Here is a 22,035-nt window from a genome sequence, read left to right as displayed (position 1 = left end):
ATTTACAAATCACCTAGGCCAACCCTACATTTAGCAGGCAAGAAAATTGAGACCAGAGGGATTTTATTAAGAAGAATCAAACAATAGTCTACTTCAAATCCAAAGTACTTAACACTACACCATGGTGACTTGCCTAAGGTCACAGGACTATCTGTATGTCTTTGGCAAGTCATTTTTACCTTATTCGGCTTCAGTTTCTTCATCTCTAAAATGAGAGTTATTTTATGAATGCAGTCACTTTCATTGCATTACATTAATTTCCTCTTGCTCAACTATGGACCACATCTACCCATGTTCACACAGAAACATTTGGGGGCTTCTATGATCCATTTCACTCAGTGGCACTGAAGAATCTTCAGGGCTCTACATTATACAGCTTATAAAGGTACCTATTCTTTTATATTTTTCTACAGTAGCATGAAGCAGTTGATTTTTCCTCTACCAGGGTTACTCAATTTATTTGACAGAAATGTAAATTATTTACAGGAACCAGGTAGTGCAAGTATTAGAGCTGCTGGACCTAGAGTCAGGAAGATTTGAGTTCAAATGTGATCCTAGACAATTATTAGATGGAACCCTGGGTAAGTCACTTAATTCTGTTTGGCTCAGTTTCCTTATCTGTAAAATGAGCTGGAGAAAGGGTAAACTACTCCAGTATCTTTACCAAGAAAACCCCAAATGTGTTGTTACAAAGTGTTGTTATACATAACTGAATAACAACATCAACAAAGATATTTATATATACGTATAATTATCCCTTCCACATCATAAGGATGGGGAGGAACATGGCATCTCTACAATATGGAAAATCTGTGTAAAATTTTTTTGCCCCTTTATATTAGAGAAGTCTGAATTATTATGGTATTAAAGGGTGAAATATGTTATTATACAATACTATATGTGTATTTTATGCATTTCTGAGGTTCTAAACTTTTTCTGTGTTGTCTTTCACCTACTGTCTTTGACTTCCACAAAGCTCCCCAAAAATTCCCATTCAATTTCTTATTCCAACCCACTTTGTATTATGATGAGGAAAGTTGTGATGTAGAAGGTATAAAACCCTATGGAAGCTAACATTGGACCTGACCCCTCTTAAATTGGTAGTGAATATTTATCCCCAAATATGAATAGATCTATTATATATATTACCCAGTCATTCCTACATAACAGAAACATTATTTATTTTTAAGGTCATAGACTTAGAAGTTGGAAGATTTTTTTTAAGAGCTTGAAGAGACCTTAGAGATATCTTCATCTCTAAATGTCTTTCACTGTCATTTTAAAGATTGAAGAAACAGACTCAACAGGGATTTGTCCAAGATTGTTCAGTTATTACGTAACAGAGCAAAGACTAAATCTCAGGTCTTTTAACTATTAATCTAGGGCTCTTTCTCTATTCAATAAGTATTTTTTTATTACTAAAGCATTGTAGTTACCATATTTAACATTAAGTTATAACATTCCACATTAAATGACCTTTAGGGAATGAGTGTAAAAATGCTAGGGATGTTCTCCCATATGACAGATAGTGTAACTAGAACAAAAGTTGTAATTGTTTTCGAACACATTATAGCTGTCTGTTCAAGCACTATGTACAATTCAAACCATGTTGAGAATGTTGTCAGATTTTAAGGACTTTAGTTTCTGGTTCTTTGAGAACCTGTGCCCAGCATGCTATAGCTTATAAGAAGTAATTTTGTGTCTTATTTTGAGTTTTATATATAGTCCTTCTTCATTCCTGTAATTCCCTAATACATACCCTGTTCTTTTGAATTATTCAGTGCGATTGATTTACTACTATCATAAGACCCGAGTTTTGCCCAGTGAGTCATCTGAGTAATTTCCTTGAATGTTGTTTTTTGGAAGTCTCCCACCCAAAAAAATGACGTACTCTAGACTTTCAGTAAGCTTATTTCTGGCAAAGATGAATGTGTGTGTGTGTACACTTGTATCTATTTGCTTAACTATAGGCATGAAGTTCTTAGAAAATTTTGTGTTCCTCCAGTGACATGCAAATGCAAACATCAGAGATTTTGAGCATGAAAATGGCTAATGATCTATCCATTCTTGCCAGTATGATCAGCACCACTTACTCTGTCAGCCAGAAGAGACGAGTCACTTGTTATTGTATTTTCCTTCTAAGAATATTACACGAACCTTTCTGGCATACTTAATAGTTAGGTTAAAAGATGTCCCATTTTAGTAGTCCTGTTAACTTTTCTTTCAAATCTTGTAGCTTTTCATCCTGTCCTATTACTTCTTGTTTGATTACTGCAAAAGATAACTGGTCTCCTTGTATCCACCCCTTTTCTTAGACTTACTAAATGGATTAATGGATTAATATTCCCAAGGACAAAGTAACAATGAAGCTTCCTGCCTTCTTTAGATCACTTCGCTGTGTGAAGCCTTTCATTATCTCCCCAGCTTCTACCACCCGTCTCTTCCTTCCTCTCAAACTATTCTGCATTTAACTCTGTTGTGTATATTTTTTATTCTCTTTATATGTATGCTAGATATATTTTCATATGCCCCTGTCTACCCATTATAAGAATATTAGCTCATTGAAAATAATGGTTTCATTCTTTGTATTTATATCCCTAGTATTTGACACAGAACCTGGCATAAATATTTATTGACTTATTGTTTGATTGATAATTGACTTTGAACCCAAGTTGTGTAAAGAATATAGTCTAAAGCCTGAATTTCAGATCTCTCCAAATCTGGTCTTGTCTGATTTTTGCCCATCTTTATCTCCCCTGGTGGGGTTACTTTATTCCTAAACTTCCTTTTCTTTGTATGCTACAGGTATTTCTATATGTAAGGATGGTGTATCACCCCCTACTTCTGAGACTATTTATATACTTCTGTGTGCAGCTCAGATCTTAAGTCACTGGGTACATAGGGATAGGTCTCTCTTCTCTCTATAATAATATTATAAGCTCCTTGAAGGTAGGTAGGGATCCTTCTCTTAGTAGCATAATTATTATTTACTCATTCATTCATTCATTCATTCATCTATCTGTTTATTTACTTTTGACTTTGGCCTCTTTTTTAACTTAATATTTTATTTTTCCCCAGCATCATATAAAACCATTTTTAACATTTTTTAAACTTTGAGTTCCAAATTCTCTCTCTTCCTCCTATACCACCAGCCCCTTACCAGTCCCTCATTGAGAAAGCTAGTATTTTGTTATAGGTTATTAATATATAGTCATAGCATAGTACTTATTGAAGTATGAGATCTAATTTTACTACAAAGTATAGGGTTAAATTCATTATTCTTTTAAGCCCTTTACAACTTTAAGTCTGTGATTTTATGTAGTTGCAGACTAATGTATTTTATTTTAATTAATGTATTAAATTAATTTGATTGGAATAACCTATCTTGGTTTCTTAAGGAAATTGGGGGGGGGGGGGAGACTGCATCTAATCTCCTTGAGCCCATAATATGGACTCCATACAAAGTCCTGTTTCTGAACGCAGGTTGGATTCCATGCACTATACCACATAACAGACATTCAGTAAATCTTTTTTGCGAGCATAGTCTTATAGGCTCAAAATTCTGTTTGTCTATATTCAAAAGATTCTATTAGATTATATAACTCATTCCAAATTATGACTGCCCCTTACATCATGCTTTCTTATTGAACATGAAAGGATAGGTTGAAATTAACTTTAATTCTCTCCCATGACATCAATTTCAACAAGTTAATTTTTGGTGTTTAGAAAATATTTTATTTTTCTAATAGAGCAGTGGCAAGACTGCTTTTTAGTGAGCCTATTAACTCCTCCTTCCCTGACCCCCTGCTAAAGTTTGCCTGTTTGCTTTATCAAGCAGGTATTCAAATTGAATGTTACATCAGTCTAAGGCTGATAAAGACCTCTAACATTCAGCTCTAGGAAGCACAGAGGTATGGATAAACTTGAATGACTTAATTAATTAATTTATTTAACATAAAGACATCTGTCTAAATGGAAGAACTACAACGGAGTAAATCAAAACAAAATTTAAATCTGTAAAGGGGAAAATACTGTTAATAATGGCACTTTTCTGTGATGATTTTCTCATACAGCATATACACATAGGAACACATACAGCGCACTTTAAGCATTCAAAAATGTTAATGTTAGAGGGTAATAAACATATCTCATTTTTAGGAAATAATTTAATAAACAGATTCTTCACTTGTCTTTGTACATCAGTAGGTTTTTCCTCTTCATATATACAGTACTTATATAGATACTAAAGAGATTGGCTCATATTTACAGAAAAATTAGGGAAGTTCAGGTTTGTGATGGGAAAGCTTTGATTCTTGAAACTACTTTTTAGCTTCTGTTTCAAAAACTCAATATGTGATCATACCTTCTTTGCTGTAAGCCATGGTTAATTCTTCCATGATTACTACTTCCAAATTAAATGTTGACTTTGTATTTGTGTGCCTCTTTGAATATCATATACTCACTCATAGGTTCATTTTGCTGGTGCTTACCAATTTTAAAAAATCTATTGTATTGATGGTACAAACTTATGACTGAATTTACTTTGCATAATCAACTTCAAGGTATGAAAGATTTTTAAAAATTTGAACTCTCTTACCATTAATAACTATCATAGAATTCCTCATAGGAAAACTAGCAACTGTAAGATTATAAGCAGAAAGTTATGTCAGCAGTAGTACCACCAAAACATAAGACTATAAATGGGATCCTGTGTAACTTCTAAAGTAATTGGAAGAAATATGTTTAAATTCACAGTTCACCTTGGATTTTCCAAAACATGTTCTTCCCTCTAACCTTTTTTCTTCCTGAACAACTTAAGACTCTCTTCATTTATGACAATATAGCTGAAATGTCAGAAATAAAAATACAGCCAAGGCAAGAAAAATGCAAATCAGGCAGGTTGCATCAAAGATGAATTTAGAGAGGAAACCACAAGAAAATAGATTCACCAATGAGATGTGAAAACCAAATTATGCAGTATGTTAGAATTAACAGTAAAAGATGTCTTCAAATCTGGAGAGGGCTGATAAAAGACTGGTGGTGTGTAAAGCATAGCAGCGGGGGACCTGCTCTCATTGGAAAAGAAAAGAACAGAGAGAGATTAAGAAATGGGACAGAAGGTTTACTTTCACAAAATGATGGGGTGAGATTCCCCAGGGATGTTGAATAAGAAGTGGAATGGGCCACAAAAAAGGAGTGCTTAAAACCAACTTTAATGAAACTACATTCCCAAGATACAGTTTATAATTGTCGATGCTTCTAATGTCACCTCTGTCATCAAAGAGAAGCATTGTTCTGGCCACTGGCAGTGCATTAATCACTCCATCCAGGTTAGGGTGTTGCTGAGGTTACTGGTTTGAAAGTTGGGAATGATGACCTGGATAGTGGGCATGATATGTTAGTGCTAACAATATTACTTCCTTAGGTTAGGATAAGGGTAGGGGATAGGAAAAGAGTGCATTTGGAAATTTGCAGATTCACTCTATAGCTTATAAGTGGCCAGATGAGAAGGCTGGTAGACTGTGAGGAAGAGATTATACAGAAATATTATTTTTTCAAGTGGAGGAAAATAATACATAAATACAACTCCTATAATTTGCATAGAAAATCTGTTAACCATTGAGAAATTGAGGTAAAAATAACTTTATTGAAAGGTGTATCTGTGTATTTGAGGAAGACCACTTTCTATAGAGCCTATTCTGGGGAAGAAGACATCTATTAGAGTAGAAAATAAGACATGATTATAGGCCAGTGCCTTCATAAAAGATGTCATGGCCCTCTTTCTGAGACTCTTTCTTTGTTCCATATTTAAAAATGGGCATGAGACTAGGGGAGACTTTAAAATAGAAGTTCTTCATTGAGACTTGGGGTTTTTTATATGATATATTTTGATAACTCAATTTCAATATAATTTATTTGTTATCCTCTTTATTTTGTGTTACATACTGAAAAAATATCAGTCTGAGGAGATATTTCTAGACTGCCAAAGGGGTCTATGACAAAAAAAAATTAAGAATTCTTCACTTTCTTAATTCTCCCATTCCTGAAATGAAATGATTAGAAACCAGATTTCAAATGAATGGGCTCAGATGAGTACTTGGAGACACTTAGGAAGATAATTAAAACCATATCTGTAATTATGTTCACATTTAAAATGATGCTATTATAACATATTGGTCAAGATCTTGGAAAAATATAGTAGTTCTTCCTTATCACACTTTTTCTAGTGTGATATATTATTGGAGAAAGCCATATACTCTACCCTTAGTAATCTCTCTCTCTCTCTCTCTCTCTCTCTCTCTCTCTCTCTCTCTCTCTCTCAAAAAAAGACATTCAATTCAGTTTTCTAAGTCTGGTAAAGTGTGCCTGGAGTAGTTTGGGAAAGAAGTCAGTTTTGTTGCTTTACAGATAATATGCTCTTTGTCCTTTGTTCTCAAAGAAAACCATGACATCAAGGCAGTGACACCATAACATGTACTTGAATTGGATTTGAGTGATGGGAATATTGTGCTAACTGGGTCTAGTGGCCAGATATAAGTGAGGACAACCCTTGAAAGAGATTAATCCAAGTAATGGTTCTTACAGGCAAAAAATGTAACCCCAGTGTCATTGTTTGGGCAATTTGGGGTTTTAGTGGCCCTAAGAGAAAAAGTAGTTTTAATAATTTAGCTAAGTTCTCTTAAAGGACTGACTCAGAAAAGATGAGCTGTAGGTTTAGAGTAGCTCTGATAAAGGTTTAATGAAAAGGAATAGAAAGGAATGGTATCAGGAGAATATAGAAAACGGAATCATTGGTCAGCATTTGTTCTTCTTTTTCAATGACACATTTTTTTCAATAGCGCTATTTCCAAAGCAGAGGGAAGATTGAATGGTGCAAAAATATTTTGACTGAGCTTTGTGTAAGGCTTAACTTGTAGATGGGTGGAAGGTTTGTTCCGGCAATAAAACTACATTGTTGTTTCCTTGTAATTGTAAATTACATCCTGCCATTTGGTCCTATGCTGACTTCAGGTAAGTCATGACCCTCTTTGGGTCTCAGTTTCCTCATCTTTAAAATGGGAGTGGGAGGGATAGGAGAGCTGTAATTGGGCTAGATTACCTTCAAGGTCCTTCTAGCTCAAAGTCTATTATTCTCACTGGCACTGGCTTTCTTCACGTGTGTCCTTTCAAAAAATAGCTCACTCACATGGATTTTCTTTGTATTTACTTTATCTTTAATATAGAAGTTGCTTTCACTTTTATATGGCCATTTCTGATTAATAATAAGTTAATCTTAGGTTACCTTTCAATTCAAATAAGTAAGAGAAGTTTTACAAATAAGAATTTTTAATCATTATGGAGTCTCAGGAATCAATTAAGGAGTCATATTGTTCACTGTGGTTGTTCAAACATTTGTCCCCCTCCTACCTGCAAGTTCATGCTATATTTTACCAAAACAGATTTTCACATCTCTCTTTTGCAGTACACTCCAACATTATATAACTTTAAATTTTCTTTCCATGTCATTTTATTTTTCTTATAGCTTTGGACTTGGAAATTAACTTTATAGTGATTGAGAATTAGAAATTAGAAAATCAGCTCTACTCACTGGCCACATGACAGCGAGAAGGATTTAACTATATTATAATGTATAAGAAGAATTAACTATTTCTTTAATACTCCTCAATTATTCCACAGCTTAAAACCATGCATATATCTATTCATTTTAAGAAGTTTTAGTTATGTCCCTATTGGCATACCTGCCATAAGCTTTTCCTTTGCAACATTTAACACAACTTGTTAAAAGCAAAGAGAGAATGACAACTGACTTTCATGAACATGTGGACCATAGGTAGTTGGTTTTGTGGGGTTTTTTAATTTAAAAAATACATTCTACCATCATTCTGACTTTGTAATTATTTCCTTCATTTTAATATTTAGTGGATTTCTGCTAAATATCTGTGCTTCCTTTTAAAAATTCAAGAAAAATAGTGAAGAATCAAGTATTTTCACAATATAACCAAGTAAAGTATAAATACTGGATTTCCACATTCTTATTACTTCATATAGAAAAAGCCTAATTTAGAAAAGGTTTAAAATGAGTAAATTACTTCAATGAGAAAGACCTCAAAATGCACACATTTTAAAGGGAAAAAAATAGATAAGTTAATAATATTGTAGCTTATATTTCACTTCAGACTGTTTGGACAGCCTGTTCCTTTGATTAGCATTACCTTGGTCAGAGAGTGACCATCCTGGTAAGGACACACAGGGCATGTCGAGAAGAGTACTAAGACTATTCCATTTGGAATTATTGCATTGCTTTTTCTAAGGAAGAAAACATAGCATTGTCCTTTTCTTGAACAGGTAACAAAGTGCTTTATCTCCAATCAAGACTTCACTTAGTCATTTCTCTACCCAGATTATTAAAACTGGGAAGAAATGCAAAACTCAAGCTTCCTGACACAGTACTTTAAAAGTGCTCTCAAATGCCAGCTTCTCTGACCTGCCTTAGGTTTCTGTTAGTATTGCTGTGCCATCTCTGTTAGAACAAGCAATCCTTGGTCAGTAAGAATAGCAACCCCCTTCCAGTATCAATGCTCAGAGCTTCTAAGAAAATTCTTGGTAAAAAGCAGCAGAATTGTGTGATGTATGACCTGGTGTGGTGAAGTCCCACTTTGCTAGTGCTCTATGAGTTTGTCATTTCCTACGTCATCACCTGCTGTACTGTTGCTCGGTCATGAGAGCACCTCTGATGACCACAGTGCATTTTTTTAATCAGCCGTCGTAGTTTACCAGGAAAATTTTTGTTGATGTAGCGGTAGAGGAGTGGCATCACAAAACTGCTAGAGAAAGCTAAGAACTTTGACAAATCTTTGATGAAATGCAATATCCGCATGTAAGGCTCATCCATGAGTTTTCCTTGTGAGACAAGGAATGTGTTCACCAGGAGAGTTAGGTAGTAAGGTGTCCACAGCACAAATTGTGTACATACTGTGGCAATCAGAAGCTTATGCACAGAAGGGTCCAGTCTTCCATTATCGTGATCCAGGGGTGTGGCCTCCTTCCTTATTCGTAAAATCAACACAAGTGCATAAAGTACAGCAATGGCAGGGACAACATACCCAATAAACACCATGATGGCATCAGCTGCCTCCTTGTTTTGCATCTTGGAGCACTCGATGAGCTTAGTGGACACATGGCTACAGATATAGAACAAAAGAGAGGAAAAGCTTGTAAGCATTGCCCCTCCCCAAATGAACCCACAGACATGCTTGGTATTATAAACACTAGACATGTAAGTCCGGGGTAGAGCTCGTTCAATGTAATAATCCAGGCTGAGCAAGGTGGTTGAATACATGATAACCAGGGAGGAAACATTAAATAAAATCAGCAGTGTGATATAAACTTCACTGTTAAAGCTCCAGATGGCCCACTTGGTGGTGGTTGGTCCAAGAAGGTATATTGGTGCCACAGCATTGATGATGAGACCAGCAATGGCAATATTCACAAAGTAAACATCAGGCATAGTCATAGTGGCCTTGTTGTACAAATTGACCAGGACCAGCAGAGCATTGTAGCAAAGACCAATCGGGAAGCAGATAATGAGGTAGAGGAGGGAGAAGATGGACAGGATGAGGTGGAAGTCATGGCAGAGGAGTTGGTCCTCACTCTTCTGGGTACCATTGAAAGTGTCACAGCTCCACATAGTGAACCAATCAGGGGTGGTTTTTCTGATGATTTCCAGTTGTTCTGTAAAGAAAAAAGTAATAGCAAATTAGTTTGCAACACATCCCCAGATGTATTGTCCCTAGGCATAGCTTAGACATCTGGGATGACTGGACCAGAAGAAAAGCCACATGCCTTAAACTATCACAAAAACAACAGCAAGCCATTGCCACATTTCAAAAGGACGAGTCCCTTGAGGATTCAGTCTCTTTCTCTGTGCATTTTTCATGGAAGGGTAATAAACCATCCAAATGACTGCTGTCTTATTAGCCTCAAACAGGGCTGGTTATGACCAGAAACTTTATGATGTAATAATTTTACTGGCCGTGGTGAGTCTCACTAATGTAATTTCTGAATGAAATCTGAGTAATGGATAATTCATTCAGGATGCTTATCCGGAAGCTTTTAAAAGCCTGCTTCAAACCTTTTCCTACATCTCAGTAGGGGATGGGTGCTACCCTGACTGATGTATAGTTAACTAAGAATAGGTGAGGCAGTACATGAAAAAATCATTTCCAGGAACAGAAAATAAAATGGTCTTGGAGTGCATCTCTCTCTTAAGATGTTTCTAAATAGCATTTAGTGCAGAGGTAGATTTTTCTCATCAGAAAAGTCATACTCATAGCAGGACAGACCTGCCTTAGCTGAATAGCCAAGAGATAAGTGAATGGAGAATGGGAAGGTATCCTGCACTTTTATCATAATGGGAGAGTCTCTGTAGTTCAAGAGAAAGAAAGGTGACTGTAGGATACCTGAGTTCAAAGTTTGCTTCTGACATTACTGTCTGATTGATGAACCTAGCAAGTCACTTAACTTTCTTAGGCTTCATTTTCTTTTATCTATAAGATCAAGCAATTAGACTAGATAACCTCCGATATCAATTTCAGAGGTAATTTTTTGAGACAATGAAATTTTTCTTTTTAACAATCTTCAACCATATCTTCCTCAGCCTCCTTTTTGTTTTTGTTCATTTGTTTCAGTTGTGTCCAACTCTCTGTTATCTCATTTGGGGTTTTCTTTGCAAAGATACTGAAATGTTTTGTCATTTCCTTCTCATTTTATAGCAGAGGAAATTGAGGCAAATCAGGGTTAAGTGATTTACCTAGGGTTACACAACTACTGAATATCTGAAGCCACATTTAAGTTAGGAAGATGAGTCTTCCTGACTCCAGACCCAGCACTCTATACACTGTACCATGTAATTGCTTCCACTACAACCTCACTAGTTAGCTTAAAACCCCCCAAGATATGATCGTATAAGTATCTTGTGGCCTAGGTGAACATTCATATCCCCTTCTCAGTTTCCAATTTGCATTGACCTGCTCTTTGATATATCTATCTGGTTGAAATAGATTAGTGTAGAAACTTTCCATGTATTCCCTCCCAATATTAGCAAGCTCATGGATCTATGATAATACAATCACAGAATTTAAGAATTAGAAAGGACCTCAGTGACCATCTAAGTCTAATATATAGATGAAAGGAATCTTCACAGTAACATGCTCATCAAACCCCATAACCTACCCCTCTTTTGAAGTTGCCCTTCAACTTGTAGACAACTCTAATTATAAGAAGTTATTTCTGACATCAGCCCTAAATTGTTCTATCTGCAATGTCCACGTTTTCCACCTGCTTCTTCCTTCTGGGATCCAACAAAATAAGTCTAATAAATAAGATATGTCTAATGACAGTTTATTTTCAAGTACTTGAAAGTTATCATGTCATACTGAGTCTTCTTCAAGCCAAAGATCCCCAAATCTTCTAATGATACTCATATAACATGGATTCAGGGCCCACGCCCATCTTGGTTGTCCTCTTCTGAACACTGCAGTTTAACAGTATCCTTCTCAAACCATGGTTGCCAGAACTGAACACAATGCTGGGCATGAGATCTTATGACAGCAGAATACATACAGTGTAGCTATTCCTAGAAGCCATGCCTTCCTTAATGCAGCCAAGATTGCATTAGCCTTTTGGGGGGCTGCTACATTATGTTTGCAGCCCACTAAAACTCCCATAATCTTCAGAACAACTGCTTCCTAAGCATGCCTCCCTCCTAAGTATGCCTCTCTCTTTTTGTACCTATAAAATTATTTGTTTTATAAACATAAGTGTAAGACTTCATTTATCCCTATTTTATCTTACTAGATTCTGCCCACTGCTCTAACCTGTCAGGATCCTTTTGGTTTCTGACAACAATATCCAGTGAGTCAGTTAACTAATCTGTTTCTTTTACAGATCTATTATATCTTTGGTGCCTTTAATCCAAGTCATTGATACAAATGTTATAAAAACTTTGATAGAAAGTATAATGTTAATGCTTTACATTAGTTTCTAACTTTAATGCTAATTTTGATTTCTCTGATTTCTTATAATCATTGCTGGTTAGGATAGGGATTGGGGTAGAGGGTGTATAGTTCTAGAACTGAGTTGTTTACAGATATACAGAGTAGAATTTCTCTTTGAGAATCCCTAAGAACCTTGGAGAAAGCGGCCAAAGCAATATGAACCTACCTTGGAGAACCATCAGGCAAACTTTCAAAATCATGAGTGACCTGTTTGAATGATTCTTGCTTTATGCGATACAAAATTCTGTTGCCTTTCCAATAAATACATGCTTTTTGGAAGCTCAGGAGTATTTAAAAGCAGAAATGCAATATCTGAAACAATTATATGTAGAAATCTTTCATTTCCCAAAGCAGTAGGAGGCACTTCAATTGGACTTTTCAGTAGGATCCATATTCTCAGGCTATGTGTTGGTACAATGAAAATCACGGTATTTGTAGTGGAAGGAACTCTGAATTTGATGTCAGAAGATCCGAGTTCAACTGTCAGCTCTTCTTTTGATTACTTTTAGGTCTTCAGATAAGCCCCATAATCGTTTTGAACATTTTCTAAAATGAATCTATGACCTTAAACTTCGTGCTTTCAAAATAGAAAGTTATCTTCTTTCTCTCTTTTTTTAACAGTTAAAAGAATTATAAAACAAACCTGTTTGCCAAAATTAAACTAGTGAAACTGTATCAGTATTAGCATGATTTCTTTAATACATAATTGATGGTTTATATTAATAAAAACGGTTCAGTGATAAATATTTTTTGGCTACTAGCAACCCTATGATAGCCATTAAATGGAACTTAGAGAGTTCTCTGAAGCTAAGGCTAAGTGATTTGCCCATGGTCACATAGTTGATAAATGTCAGAAGCAGTATTTAAACTAATTCTCTTAGCTAACTGAAGACAGCAAAGAAAAAAAAAGACAAGAAACCCTAAAATTTCACATTAAGGTATTATATTAGTAACTGTACTAGAAAATGACAGGTGGAAAAGAAGTGAAATTTGCAATAATATATTGCAATCCAAAGAATGACAACCAAAAACATGAGATAGTGAATAAATCAAGTTGGTTTCAATTTGTGTCATAAAGGGTGCATTAAATTTAACCTCTATCTGTATAGTATATTATTTGTCTGATTGAGCACACACATATCCCTAACATCACTCCTAAAAGAAATGTCTGTTATCAGGAACAAAAAATGACAATTCAGATTCTTAAAATAGAAGTGCTGATTTCTTAATTCCTTAATCTTCTTCCTTCTCTTGAAGCTCTCTTATAGCATTACACACACACACAAAAAAAAATTTGGTTATCTTAATTGTGGTTTCCCCAGCCCTTCCCCTCCAAAGTCTTTTAGCTAACTTCCTGTTTATTTCCTTCCCCTCTCCTCTTCCTCTTCTTCCACCTCCTGCCCACTCCAATTCAACCAAATTACCATAGCAACCAATATGCAGTTGAAATGATTTAAAATTGCCTTTTCCTTTTTGAATTTTTCTAGTTTCTCTAACAGAAGCATTTGCCCCCTAAAATGTATCTGACTATGAAACTATGGACTCTATGAAAATTAGTGGAGACAGGAAGCACAGGTGTCTGCTGTACCTTTTTTTTAGTGATTTAATTTTGCAAAGTTTTCATACTATTTTTGCATCTTTTTTCTTTTCCAGCAACCTATCAGACCTATAGACAGGTCTTTTTACATTACTATTAGCAAATGATGCTGTTTTCATTCCATCATGTATTATTGTTTCCAAAACTGAAATTGTTGTTCTATGAGGTTGTACTATTGAGCTACCATCCTCAAATTACAGCATGGTCCAACATTTTTTTTCCCCTTTATCCAGATAGATTTTTCTTCTGAAGGCTCAATATCTTTTATTCAGCACCTGTCTATAATGGACTAAGCCCTTAGTATGTACACCACATGAGAACCAAAATATGAGAACTACATACAAAACCTTCAACAAAAGCACTTTAAGACATGATCCAAAACTACAAGGTCTGACTTACTGGGATGGGAAACTATGTGTATCATGTACAGTTTTTAAATTATTGAAATGGAATCATTTGTCTTAGCTGTTACATGAGAGGCATCTCATTTAAAAGTATATTTCATCTGCTTCCCCCTCCTCACCCTGCCTCACCCCCAAATTCCTTCCTGGTATTCCCTGTTCTCCCTGACACTTGATTCCTTTTCAGTTTGACCACACTAGAGACAACATACTTATGCTGAAAAGAATTATTTCTTTTTGGCTGTCTGCATCACCTACTTGCAGCACTCATGTTAATTCTCCCTCTCATTACTCCGGGCAGCTTTTTGTCCATCTGTAGGCTCTCAGCAGCCACATGAAGAAACTCCTACCTTCAGTTCATGCCAAACATTCCTCTGTCCCATGAAGTCCCGACTCGATCAGTAAGCAACATTTCAGGAGGAAGCTGACAGAAAAGATCTGCTCTGTGTTTTTCCTCTGGAAACCCGACTGCCTCCCTATCAGCAGTGGACATGTAGTATGGTATTTCTTGTGTGTGTGTGTGTGTGTGTGTGTGAGAGAGAGAGAGAGAGAGAGAGAGAGAGAGAGAGAGAGAGAGAGAGAGAGAGAGAGAGTTTGTTTTTCCTCTAGTAAATTACTCACAAAGTTTCTGCTTCATTTGGCAGGCAGCAGTGGCCCCTCCCTATCTCTGTTTACAGCCAGTTTTAAGAAATGAGAGGTTGTGCTGAGTGGATTAAACATATAGCCAGATCCTCTTGCTTTCGATTTCTGGGTCTTCTTAGAAGACTGAGGTTAGCTTTAGGGTTCAGCCAACTGTTTTTCTCCTTCCATGTGGGAGTTGCTACTCAGTCACAACAGGGAAAAGACTTGACCATGTTTTATTGACTTGGCAGAAGGACTTGGGCAAAATCTTATAGTGGTGGTTTCCTAAAAGTCCAGAGTGATAGGAAACATGTTTGTCAGCAGAATTTTTAATTTGGAGGAGATAAAAATGAATGGACAGATACCTACAGTACATAAGAGCAGGTTAACTGGGTTTCATTGGGGAAGTTGTTATGGGGGGAAAATTCTTATAAGAAGACAGTATGGGTTATCTTAAGAGGATCTGGATTCAAATTTTGTATCCTGATACCAATCTATATAACTGTGCATGAGTCTCTTGCAGGGCCTCAGGTTCTTCAACTTTAAAATGAGGGTGCTAAACTGGAGAGTCTGCACAATCCATTCAAAGCCCAGTTCTGTGAGGAATGATGTGTTTGTTCCAAGTCAGTGACTCTGGTCATGAGGTGGTGATGACAGCGGCAGAGGAAAGATGGCATGCCCAACTCTAGGATGCTCAGAATCAGAAAGTGAAAACATGTTTGGTAGTTCAATAGCTTTGGGGTGAGTGTATGTGATATTAATGCACACCAAATTGGAGGTGATCTGCTGTCATCCTGTTAGTGTTAAAGCTGAAACTTACCAAACTTGCCAAATGGTGATTTGACAGATGTCTCTTTTTAATGCCTGCCCTCCTCATTCCCTCTCATTTAGATAGGAACTGCTTAGATTGTTAATATATGGCTCCCAGGGAAGTAGAGCAGAAAGAATTACAACAAGAACAGAATTGTTCTATCTTATTCCAAGAACAGCTTAATTGGGGGGAAATTATCACGTGAAATAAAATCTGGTCACGTTTTCCTTTCCTTGTTCATGCCATGGCTACTGGCTCTCTTCATTCCAGCATCATTTTAAGGGCACATAATGTATTTGTTCTAATTGTTCTGGGAACTGAAACGGCATTTCCAAGCCAGAAGTTGCATTTTGATGATTAGTTTGTTTTATTTTACTATTTAGTGAAATAGTTTCCTATCATGGCATACAGCAGGACAGGGATGTAGCTTTCACAGCCATTAAAAATTATACCAGTGAATGATTATATTATACTAGTATTGTCTTTTAATAAATTTAAATTAAGCAAAGGTGAAATGAAAATAGCGTTGGACTTGTGAAGTTGGGAGCAAATTAAAATCAAATACTGCTTTTGATGCTTTGTAGTTGTTTGACCATAAGTAATTCATTTAACCTTTGAGTCTCAGTTAAGGAATTAAAAATAGCTGGATTATCTACAATATTGTTGTAAGGATGTAGTGAGATAATGTTTATAAAAAGAATTGCAAACCTCCAAACCATATATGAATGTCAATTATATATGAAAATATTTTATACTTTTGTAAGCTGAAGGTGTCTTGATTTTTTGATGCTTATTAATATTGGAATACTCTTAGGCACATACATGACATTTTAAAAAAATAAATCTATGATACAACTATTATTGATATATTATTGTATCATAGATATCTGCATTAGTGTCTTTTATCCCTACTAAATTGACACATTTGTTAGGGTAGTGACCTTACCCTATTTCGACTTTCTATATTCCCCAGCATCTCATATAGTAAGCACTGAAGTATATAATGCATTACTTTAATTTGGAATACTTCCAGGATAGAAGGAGCCTACAGTAATTTTTGATTAACAAAGCAAGCTTTAATCTGTGACTCCTTCCTTGAAGGCCCATGATCTCACTAATCAGTTTTGAGACTTTGGAAAAAAAAGGATGCTCATCATCATATAGCCTTTTTGTGGGTCTTTGGTTTTAAAGCCTCAAGTCATAAGCCTTATTCTGTAGAGAAACCAAGTAATCATTAAGAAGAAATATGTCCTTGTGTCAGAGGACAGAATGTGTAAATAAAGGAGAAAGGGAAGAATGAGAGCAGAAGAAAGGCAACACTGGTCAGAACCATGAGAGGAGCTCACTTTCATGCTCTATCCTTTTCAAAGCTTCAGAGTTTGATTCAGCAGAATACTTAGGTTAATAGAAAATCAAGAAAGCAGGGGTCTTAAATATAAAGTCTGAAAATTTCTTTTTTCTTTTTCTTTCTAGCATAGGCTTCTAGAGGAATACTGGCACAGTAATGTTAGTTTAATTAATTAAAAATATGCTCTATAAAGAAAGCACAATCAGGAGAATGCCTGTAATAATTGTCAAACATACACACACACACACACACACACACACACACACACACACAGGCACTCTCCAGGGGTGAATAATATTTGACTCTTAAGGGAGGGGGATTGGATTGGTAAGGGATGATATTAGTAGGAACTGACTATAGTGTCAAAACAAAACCCACTGTTTTTTGAGGGGAAGTACATTTGTGTAAATATTTAAAAAATGAAATTTTAAACATTTAAGAAAAATGTTCTGATTGTACATGTATTAATCTATATTAGATTGCTTGCTGTCTGGATAAGGGGGTGGGGAGGGAGGGATAAAAGTTGGCAATTCGGAATCTTATAAAAATGTTGACGTTGAAAATTATCTTTATGTAATTGGAAAAAATAAAATACAATTTTTTAAAAAAGAAAATACTCAATGTTTCCAAATAAGTTAATATTCTATACTGCAAAGGTAAAGCAATATCAACCTGATAGAGATTTGGCAAAATTGGAAAAAAAATAAATGATCATGTTTGAATAAAATATTAAATATATCTTTCAAAAGCACATGTCCACATAGTGGATAAGCACCGGCCCTGGAGTCAGGAGTACCTGGGTTCAAATCTGGTCTCAAACACTTAATAATTACCTAGCTGTGTGGCCTTGGGCAAGCCACTTAACCCCATTTGCCTTTCAAAAACCTAACAAAAAAAAAAAGCACATGTCCAACCCTCTCAAGCTTAAGCCCAAGGAACTGCATGAGGAATATATATATCTGTCTGAGATGGGACACTGAATGAAAAGATCTCTTCATTCTACATGAATTCTATATACTGAAATGGTCCTGTAATCAGAATAATGCCAGAGGATAAGTGTAACATCTTGGGAAATATTTTCTCCCATCTTAATTATGGGAGTGATTAGAGGATTAAACTTCCTACTGTGGGTAGATGAGTTCCTTCCATTACAATGTAGGTATTCTATAAATCATAGCTAGAATATTACTGGCTTAAGTCATGAAAAAAATCTTGCCTTTTCCAAGAGGTTAGATCTACTCTCCAGAATGTGTTCTCCAACCCTATTATTTTGACATCAGTGATAAGGCCAACATCTGGCTTGACCAGGCCAGGATACTTTTCCCTGAACCAGTGGAACTGGAGGAAGATGCTCTCTTGAGTTGATGGAAGATTAACATGACAATTCATTGACAGTATATTTTTATCAAATCATCTAAATTTAGTGGGTTAAAACCAAACAAATGGAGAACAGAATAAGATATCTAAGAGTAAGCATTTGGATTCCCAAATTCCTATTTCTATACAATTTTACACTCTTCATTGTCTTGCTCACTTTTGTAAGTAAAAAAAGGAACCCAGAATTAAATTATTTGTTATGGTAGACTCTCCAATTAAGTACCCTCCAATAGGGTATGTGTGTGTAAGTAAAATTACATTGCTATGTCTAGCCTGGAGGCTTTGTCATATCAGGAGACCTTCCCAGCAGGGAAAAAGTACAGCTAGATCCAAAGACTAGGAAATAGTATTATTGAATGTGCCCTTATCCATTCAGTTCCTTCATTCTCCTCTTATTTTCTTTTTTATTTGTCTCAGACCTTCCTGATAAACCCTTTCCTGATTCCTAGCAGTCATTTCAGCTTTGTAGACTGAAAGGGACTACAGGAGACCCATGTGTTCCTGGGAGGAAAGGGAAGAGCAGCTCATAGTAAAAATAGAGAGAAGTAGCTCAGATTCAGTCATCTAAAAGAACATGAAGTCAGATGCATGCAGGCATTATGTGTAATACTGCTCAGAGTTACTGTTCAAATCCTTGTTTCCCTGCCACCCTGACCTAAGGTAATAACTTGGAGTCATACTCACCGGGTTGTTTCTCTGTTTAAGGACAGTGAATGATTTCTTTTTTGGTTTGTGAAGTGCATTTACAACAGAGCCATATATTTATTATGTTAACACACAATAGAATGTTCCTTGATTCCAATTCAAAAATTATTCATAATCTCTCAGAACTACAGTGTCAGGTGCAACAGGGCAACTTCAGTTATCACATTCTGACTCCTTCTAATGAAGGTATTAAGTCTTTCTACTTCCCTGATTCCTAAAGTATAATGGTGAATGACTACTTGGAAGTACCTCATGATCTTTAGAAGGAGTTGGATGATATGGGTTGGAAACCCAGCTCTGGGAATTACTGCTACTATATTGACTTTGAACAAGTCATTTATGAACCTCCCATTTCCTCATCTGTAAAATAAGAGGGTTGGTATAGATGACCTCTAAGGTTACTTCCAGTTCTAAGTCTTTGATCCAATGATAAGGGAAGGTCCTTCAGGATGACTAACATTTGAGAGTGCTAATTGGGATGCAGGCAAATATACAAAGAACGAAAATGAAACCAGAAACCCAGACATGAAATTCTGCCATGAAGAATGTTCATTGTTGTTAGAAATTTCAATAATCATATTTTACCAAGTACTTCTAATGTTTCAGGAGCTGTATAGGCTGCAGAATTGGATATGATATTTGATATTAGACAAAATGTAAGTGGACTTGGTCTCTTTGAGTCTGAGGCACTGGAATTTTTGTAGGAGAGAGTCATCTAGGGCTATATGAGAGAATATACAGAAATAAGAAGGACATAGAAGAGAAATAAAGAAAACCTGCTAAAGATATGTGAGGGATATATGAAAAATCAGTATAATAGATCATCTTGGTAAAGAAATGGATCTTCTGGGGCGGCTAGGTAGCGTAGTGGATAAGGCACCAGCCCTGGAGTCAGGAGTACATGGGTTCAAATCTGGTCTCAGACACTTAATAGTTACCTAACTGTGGCCTTGGGCAAGCCACTTAACCCCGTTTGCCTTGCAAAAACCTTAAAAAAATTGATCTTCTAAAAAGATTAATAAAATGCTGCTCCCAAATCAAGGACTGAGGGCCTGTGTGACTTTAGGTAAATCACTTAACCTCTTTCTCATTTTCCTCACCTGTAAAATGGGAATAATGATAGCTCCTACCTCCTAGGATTTGTCACATGGATCAAATTAGAGAAAATAAATATACTCCTTCTCTCTTTTCTCTATCTATAAACCCTTAATATCTAAATCTCTTTACAAGTCTTAAAGTACTGTTTAAATGCTGGCTATTATTATAATACTAACAATGATAATGACAGGGGAGGTCAGATGATGTAGTGGTAAGAGCACTAGAAGATGTGAGCATTTGGTCTTGATTCTAGCCTTTGTACCCTCTGTGACATGGGCTAAACCACCTTGCCTTCCCAGGTCTGTTTTTTCTTCTGAAAAATGAGGAAATTATACCTGTATGATAAGAGGTATCATGACAGGAATGTAGTGAGAGCCAGCCTCAAAGCAGGAAGCCCCAGTTTCAACACATGCTCCAGAGAGATACTGAATATATATCATCGAGCATATTTCGCCACTTCCATTGTTCTGAGGCCTGGATACTACAGTAGAGGCAACTCTCCAAGATTAGATAGAAGGAAGAGAGCTACACTAGTATAGTGAATTTCCTCAAAGCAGAGTCCAGTCAATCGTTTTGTCTGTGTGTGTGTGTGTGTGTGTGTGTGTGTGTGTGTGTTCCTATGATCTTTTACCTGCCTCCATAGTGGGTTGTTTTATGTAAAACCTTTCACTAAATTTTTAAGCATGTTGTAAATGTGAGTTATCTTTTTAAAGTTAATTTTGCAAATGCTCTTAGATTGAGTTTGAGATAGAGCTGCATAAATACACATATGCTAAGTATACAGAGTACACATACTCCTCTCTCTCTCTGTCACCTGAACTCTTTCCACCTTGGCTTTCAGTAGACATCCCTCTACCCTGCTATTTAAGCAGCTGTTAATGGTCTATTGGTCACTCCCTTTGGCAGATGCTTAAGCAGCAGGCTAGACAAAGCTTTGACTATTGAGAGTAGCCTGAGGATGAGAGTTGACCTCTGCAGGGTTATGGATTAAAATCTGAATTTTTAATACGAGTCAGTTCAGTCTCTACAGCTGATGGTGTGTGTGTGTGTGTGACAGAGAAATTTGAGGGTACAAAGGGAAAGTTGTGATGATAGAGAGCTACTGACAAAAAAGAAGGATCAGCAACCTCAAAAAATTGATATTCGGCCATTTCAGTTGTGCCCAATTCTTTGTGACTCTAATTGGGCTTTTCTTGGCAAAGATACTGGAGGTTTTGCTTTTCCTCTCCAGTTTATTTTACAGATGAGGAAACCAAGGTTGATAGGGTTAAGAGGTCAGATTTGAACTCAGGAAGATGAATCTTCCTGATTCTAGGCCCAGTATCTTATCCATTTCACCACCACTTAGCTGCCTCCAATAACTTCAGCACTTTGAATTTCTTGAATGATGAATGTAAAGCATCTTGTAACAAGGACAGTCTCTTAGAGTAGCAAGGCCTATCAATGACCAAAGTATGACAGACATATTAAGTGGGACCGTCAGAACCAGCTGATGTGGAGCACTGGCATGCCAAATATGGGCTTTGCCACACTGACTTGTAGGGTGACCTTTAGCAAATTATTCAACTTCTTTCAGCCTCCCTGTAAAATGAGTATAATAATAAGCCAGCTGCCTTCACAAGGGTGGGGTGAGACCTAATTAATGTTTGTTGGGTACTTCAAGCTCTTTGGATGAGAGGCTACAAGGAAATGTAAGGTGTTATTATTTTTAATTTGTTTACCTCATTGAATACTCATTGTGAGGTCTCCTGGTTTGCATGGTCATTTGGAGAATCCAGTTCTATATCTAAAGAAAATTCAGTGGTTTTTTCCATTCAACTTCTTCCTAGAAATTTTTGATAATTTGTTACTGAATCCAAAGTCCCAACTAAAATCCCACCTTCATAGGAAGCCTTCCCAAGCCCTCTTAGTTTCAGACCTTTCTCTCTTTAATTATTCCATATGCATCCTCCATATAATTTACTTTGTATTTGAATGTTGTCTTCCCCCCACCCCCCCACCCCTCTTAGATTGTAAGCTCT

At 36.2% G+C, this 22,035-nt stretch overlaps 2 protein-coding genes across 23 annotated transcripts in view; one reads left to right on the top strand and one right to left on the bottom strand.

The window, feature by feature from the left end:
* The window catches only part of CHLSN (cholesin), a 382,075-nt gene that overhangs the window by 169,078 nt on the left and 190,962 nt on the right, over positions 1-22,035 (top strand). The window lies entirely within an intron of this gene.
* Positions 6,272-22,035, bottom strand: part of GPR146 (G protein-coupled receptor 146) — an 87,126-nt gene continuing 71,362 nt past the window's right edge. For 11 of the 17 annotated variants that reach the window (XM_074200974.1, XM_074200971.1, XM_074200982.1 and 8 more), the window contains one exon: positions 6,272-9,732. In XM_074200974.1, coding sequence (XP_074057075.1) covers positions 8,687-9,732 — 1,046 coding nt within the window. In that variant the 3' untranslated portion in view covers positions 6,272-8,686. The other 6 variants (XM_074200978.1, XM_074200979.1, XM_074200983.1 and 3 more) reach the window with 5 other exon arrangements.

This window comes from Macrotis lagotis, chromosome X, assembly GCF_037893015.1.
Source record: "Macrotis lagotis isolate mMagLag1 chromosome X, bilby.v1.9.chrom.fasta, whole genome shotgun sequence".
In the NCBI taxonomy this organism is placed as follows: Eukaryota; Metazoa; Chordata; class Mammalia; order Peramelemorphia; family Peramelidae; genus Macrotis; species Macrotis lagotis.
The sequence above is the reverse complement of the archived record's forward strand: the minus strand, read 5'-3'. Positions and strand labels throughout refer to the sequence as shown.